Source organism: Crinia signifera, chromosome 6 (genome assembly GCF_055691185.1).
Source record: "Crinia signifera chromosome 6, ASM5569118v1, whole genome shotgun sequence".
Taxonomy (NCBI): Eukaryota; Metazoa; Chordata; class Amphibia; order Anura; family Myobatrachidae; genus Crinia; species Crinia signifera.
Genome location: NC_139222.1, coordinates 5851159 through 5857743, shown reverse-complemented (window position 1 = coordinate 5857743; position 6585 = coordinate 5851159). Strand labels below are relative to the sequence as shown.

At 43.0% G+C, this 6585-nt stretch overlaps 1 protein-coding gene across 5 annotated transcripts in view; it reads right to left on the bottom strand.

Annotated features, from left to right (window-relative positions):
• Positions 1–1999: 1999 nt before the first annotated feature.
• Positions 2000–6585, bottom strand: part of LOC146009858 (uncharacterized) — a 360424-nt gene continuing 355838 nt past the window's right edge. For 3 of the 5 annotated variants that reach the window (XM_083150408.1, XM_083150404.1, XM_083150407.1), the window contains exon 3: positions 2000–5866. In XM_083150408.1, the coding sequence (XP_083006534.1) occupies positions 2646–5866 (3221 nt within the window). In that variant the 3' untranslated portion in view covers positions 2000–2645. The remainder of the gene's footprint in view (positions 5867–6585) is intronic. The other 2 variants (XM_083150406.1, XM_083150405.1) reach the window with 1 other exon arrangement.

Sequence of the window (6585 nt, the reverse complement as noted above, 5' to 3'; positions counted from 1 at the left end):
GTGGTATAGGACGTGTATTGCACCAGGGCTCCTACCTCCTGCTGCAAAACCATTTTGAGCAATATTGGATGATTGGGCCCAGGGCTGTTACCCACTGCCTGTTTTACCCTCAGCCTCTCCCCTTCACCCCCTGTCGCCCACTATCTCCCTTTAAGCCTAAGCCTCTCCCTTCCACCCACCACCTCATTCACCGTCAGCCCCTTCCTGCCTCTCTACATCACCCTCTGCTTCTTCCCTTCACTTCCTCCCTCTCTGTCACCCACTGCTTTTCCCTTTCTTTCTCTTATTGTCACCCCTTGCCTCTCTTTCACCCTCAGCCTCTCCACATCACCCTCCACCTCTCCCCTCCACTTGCTGCCTTTCCCCTTCTTCTCCCTGTCACACACTGCCTCTTTCCCCCTCAGCCTCTCCCTGCCATTCTACATCACCCTCTGCCTTTTCCTTTCACTCCCTTCCTCTCTTTCACCCTCAGCCTTTTCCTTCCTCTCCGCTTCATTCCTTGCCACCCACTGTCTCTCCCTTTCACTGTCACCCAATGCCTCTTTCACCCTCAGCCTCTCCACATCACCTTCCACCTCTCCGCTCCACTCGCTGCCTTTCCCCTTCTTTCTCTCCATCACCCTCAGCCTCTTCCCTTCACTCCCTGCCTCGTCATCACCCACTGCCTCTATTCACCCTCAGAATAGCCATGCCTTTCCACATCACACCCCCCCCCCCCTCCCGAAACCCCCATTCTCTGCTTGACATTCCCCTTCTTCGGCTCCCTGTCACCCATTGCCATTCTTTCACCCTCCACCTCTCCCCTGTCACCCACTGCCTCTCTTCCTCTCCACATCATCCTCCGCCTCTCACTGTCACCCACTGCCTCTCTTCGCATGCAGAATCTCCCTGCCTCTCCACATCACCCTCCACCTCTCCCCTTCATTCCCTGCCTCCCTACACCCTCAGAATCTCCCTGCCTCTCCACATCACCCTCCGCCTCTCCCCTTCATTCCCTGCCTCTCCGTCACCCACTGCCTCTCTTCACCCTCAGAATCTCCCTGCCTCTCCACATCCCCATATGCCTCTTTTTTCCACTCTCTGCCTCTCCCCCACTTCTCTTCACCCTCAGAATCTCCCTGCCTCTCCACATCATCCTCTGCCTCTCCCTGTCACCCACTGCCTCTCCACCCAAAATCTCCCTGCCTCTCCACATCACCCTCTGCCTCTTTTCTCCACTCCCTGCCTCTCCCCCCACTGCTTCTCTTCACCCTCAGAATCTCCCTATTGCTCCACGTCACTCCCTATCACCCACTAACGTAACTTATATTATGAAAATGGGGTGGGGCAGATGAGAAGGGGGGGGGGAGACACACGTGCATTTTTTCTCTTGGGTCTATCATTCACACATTCCACCACTGACACACACATATATTGTATATAGTATGTATTGTATGTTATATGTTGTACTGTAGACATAAGCATTGCTGTGTATTATTTGTACTTTATCTTATTTGTTACTTCATACACTATGCTGCTTTATATATCTGTAACTTATACACCATAAATGTATACATGCATTATGTGTTATACGTTGCACTGTATACATGCTATAAAACATATCATGTGTGCATTACAATATGTTACATTATACCAGGGCTGGGCAATTGCGGCCCTCCAGATGTTGAGGAACTACACATCCCAGGATGCTTTGCATTAGTTTTGCTATGTGGCCATGCTAAAACTGATGCAAGGCATGCTGGGATGTCTAGTTCTTCAACATCTGGAGGGCCGCAATTGCCCAGCCCTGCATTATACACTGTATGAGACATGTGTAGATCTGTACTATACTTCCAGACAAGACCGGGAAAGATGGAAGACACGAGCAAGATTAATTTAATGCCACATAGTTTTGAATTATAAACTTTGAATTATTTATACTTTTTAAAAGATTTTTTCCTTACATTTTTTTTTTTTTTTTTATAAATTCTTTATTTTCAAAATGTTGCTGCTTAATTTCTTAATTGGTTTTATTGATTTTTTTTTTTTCACAAAACAAATGTAAAGAAATTTTCACCAAATACAGTAACAAAATAAAACGCATTGAAACAACAATATAATGCACAATGTCTATGGAGCATTGTACAAGACCAAACAAGACAAGTATTAAAGTATAATGAACATAAAAAAAAAACTTCAGGGAAATATTAAACAAAAATTAAAGGCAAGCGAGTGGAATTTTTAATTTGCCAGATGAATTTAGATCATTTACCAATTAGTCTCTCGGTTTATTGACTTAAAATTGTATCCTCTTTTGTAATTATGATTATATTATTTATTTTTTATTTACACAACTTGTTTTTTTTCGAACAAAAAAATGTCCAATATTGTCTTTTTGAGAATCATTTGTGTTGTCTTGACAGCCTTCAACAAAGATATAAAGAAACCATACCTGGCTCACTAGTAAAACATTTCCCTCATAGGGCAAGACTATGGCTAATCCTATGTCTTAGTTTCCAGATATTATTTACAGGTAATACCTCCTGTGATGTACAAGCTTCAACGGTCCAGAGTTCTCCAATAATTTAGTCAGGCTGCTTTCCAAACAAAGCTTATGTGACAGAATGTGTAAAACATTTTCCATATTCCAGACAGGAATAAAGGTTCTATCCTGTGTGATACTTCTGATGTTTTAGAAAGCAGGATTTCCTAACAAAACATTTCCCACATTCAGGGCAATCATAAGGTATCTCTCCAGTATGGAGTTTTTGATGCTTCTTCAGACCCCATTTGCTGAATAAACATTTCCCACACTCAGAGCAGGAATAGGGTTTATCGTCAGTATGGAGCTTCTGATGCTTCCTCAGACTCGAGTTACATTTATAACACTTCCCACACTCAGGGCAGGAGTACGGCTTATCTTCTGTGTGGGTTTTTTGATGCTTTATAAGATCGGACGTACTGATAAATTTTTTCTCACATTCGGAGCAAGAAAATGGTTTCTCTCCTGTGTGAATTCTCTCATGTACGATAAGATAAACATTACTTCCGAAACATTTCCCACACACAGAGCAAGCATACGGTTTCTCTCCTGTAGGTTTCTGAAGCTTTTTGATACCAGACTTACTGGTAAAACATTTCCCACTTTCAGGAGAATTTGAGTTCTCTCCTTTGTGGGTTTTTTGATGCTTTATAAGATCTGATGAACTTATGAATTTTTTCCCACATACACTGCAAGAAAATGGTTTCTCTCCCGTGTGAATTCTTTGATGTACTATAAGATAGGCGTTACTTCTAAAACATTTCCCACATTCAGAGCAAAGATACGGTCTCTCTCCCGGAGGAGGTTGCTGACTCTTTTTGATAGCTGGTTTACTGGTAGAACAATTCTCACTTTCAGAAACAGTTGTGCGCTCTACCGTGTGGGTTTTCTGATGCGTGATCAAATCTAGTTTACTGAGAAATGTTTTCCCACATTCAGGGCAAGAAATTGGTTTCTCATTTTTAGAAACGTTTGGGCTCTTTACGTTGTGAAATTTTCGATGCTTTAGCAAATCTGTTGAACTGATAAATCTTTTCCCACATTCAGAGCAGGAAAATGGTTTTACTCCCGTGTGCATTCTCTGATGCTCTGCAAAGTAGGATTTATTCCTAAAAAACTTCCCACATTCAGAACAAGAATATGGTTTTGCTCCTGTGTGGCTAATACGATGGGCTCGCAGACTTGATCTGCTTGCAAAACATTTCCCACACTCGATGCAGGAGTATGGTTTCTCTCCAGTGTGACACCGCTGATGCTTCTGCAAGACCGCTTTGGTGGTAAAACATTTCCCACACTCGGGGCAGGAGAACGGCTTTTCTCCTGTGTGGGTTTTCCGATGCTTTATAAGATCTGACGTACTGATAAATCTTTTCCCGCATACCCCGCACGAAAATGGTTTCTCCCCTGTGTGAATTCTCTGATGCACTATGAGATATACATTACTTCCAAAACATTTCCCGCACTCAGAGCAGAGATACCGCCTTGGATTCTTTTTGATAACTGATTTACTGGTAAAACATTTCCCACTTTCCGAAGAATGGGTGTTCTCTCCTATGTGTTTTTTCTGATGCTTTATCAAATCTGATGTACAGATATAACTTTTCCCACACACTTTGCAAGAATAGGGTTTCTCTCCTGTGTGAATTCTTTTATGTACTACAAGGTAAGAATTACGTCTAAAACATTTCCCGCACTCAGAGCAAGGATACGGTCTTTCCCCTGTGTGCAAAAGCTGATGTGCTATCAGGGCAGATTTAGTGGCAAAAGATTTCCCGCACTCAGAGCAAGGATATGGTCTCACCCCTGTGTGCAGACTCCGATGTGTCATCAGGCCAGATTTAGTGCTAAAACCTTTCCCGCACTCAGAGCAGGAATACGGTTTTTCTCCTGTGTGGACACTCTGATGTGTGGTCAGACTAGATTTTGTGACAAAACCTTTCCCACACTCCGAACAATTATATGCTCTCACTCCTGTATGCAGACTCTGATGGGTTCCCAGACCAGCTTTAGTGGTAAAACGTTTCCCACACTCAGAGCAACCAAATGGTTTTTGTCCTGTGTGAAGACTTTGATGCGTTAGCAGACCAGATTTAGTGGTAAAACGTTTCCCACACTCAGAGCAACAATATGGTTTTACTCCTGTATGAAGACTCTGATGCTTGATCATTGCAGATTTAGAGGTAAAACATTTCCCACAGATAGAGCAGGAAAACGGTTTCTCTCCTTTGTGGATTTTCTGATGCTTTATCAAATCGGATGTACTGATAAATCTTTTCTCACATTCAGAGCAAGAATATGGTTTCTCTCCTGTGTGAATTCTCTGATGCACTATAAGATATACATTACTCCTAAAACATTTCCCACACTCAGAGCAAGGATACTGTCTCACTCCTGTGTGCAGCCTCTGATGCGTAATCAGACTTCTTTTAGTGGTAAAACATTTCCCACACTCAGAGCAAGGATGCTCTCCTGTAGGAGGTCTTTGACGTTTTTTGGTAGCTGATTTAAATGTATCCATCTGTTTTCTCTTCTGGTGTCTAATACCACCGCCCTGCTCATTAACACACATTTCACCACCGGAAGGTCCTGGTTGTACTATTATATGAGACGTATATTGTGTGCAAAGGTCAATGTTTGTGAGGGCACCTCCATCACATAAGCCTAGTTCCTCCTTAATATGAGTAGATGCATACTGTGTTGGATCAATGGGTGTATAGACAATAATGTCTGTGAGGTCTCCTCCATCATATGGTTCCGCCTTGATATGAGTAGACGTATACGGTGTATTGTCTGTGGGAGTATAATGATCAGTGTGTGAGAGGTCTTCTCCATCACACGAGGCCGGTTCCTCCTTAATATCAGTAGATGTATCCTGTGTATGACCTGTGGGAGTATAATTATCAGTGTGTGTGAGGTCTTCTCCATCACATGAGACTGATTCCTCCTTAATATGAGTAGATGTATCCTGTGTATGGTCTGTGGGTGTATAATTATCAGGGTGTGTGAGGTCTTCTCCATCACTTGAGGCTGGTTCCTCCTTAATATGAAATGGATACTGTGTATGATCTTTGGGTATAGGATGGTCAGTGTCTGTGAGGTCATCAGAATGGTCAGTGTCTGTGAGGTCTCCTCCATCACTTGAGACTGGTTCCTTCGTACTATGAGTAGACAGATGTTGTCTATGATCTGTGGTTCCATAAATGCCACTGTCTGTGAGGGTTTCTCCATCAGAATGGTCAGTGTCTGTGAGGTCTCCTCCATCAGAATGGTCAGTGTCTGTGAGGTCTCCTCCACCACATGAGACTGGTTCCTCCATAATATGAGTAGTTGGGTCTTTAGATTGTTCTGTAGGTAAAGAGGTAGAGGTTAGCATTATAAAACGTAATGGTCATGAATGGGTTTAGTCTTCTATAGATGAGTGGAGACAGTTTGTACAAACCCTGGTAAATATACTCTAAGGTGAGATTCATCCATCCACTTATGGCCCACAAAGTGTATTACTTTGTGGGCTATACTTCAAGCCAGCAACTTCTCAATGGAGAAGTTCTAGATCTACTGTACTCTGTAGAACATAGCAAAGTGCAGGTTCATGTCCCAGGACCAATGGATACCATCAGTCAAGGGTACAAGATACACTTCCCTTATGTGCCAGGGGACAGATGGATTGTCAGGACAGTATAAAGACACTGGACCTGACTCCGGGTCAGATACGTTGACGATATTTAAGGGTGTATGCAGAGCCTGGCAGGGGTCGGTGGTACCAAGGGTGAGGGGTGCCAATTGATCTCAGACATTTTTAAAGCGTTAATCATTTACAAGACAAGCTACTGCCTTGAATAGGATTGCCGCTTTAATAAAGTCAGAGTTAGGCCGGCATCTGCGGGGAAATCGAACACGGCTACATCCCACCAAACACAGCTTTATTTACACGAGCTTCAATACACATACTTATGTTGACACAGTAGTTAATCATTATACATCAGGTTGTATAGTGACAATTCAATTCTGTTTCAGCAAAGGTTTTAATCTAACTCTGTAATATATTATACACACACACAATAGAA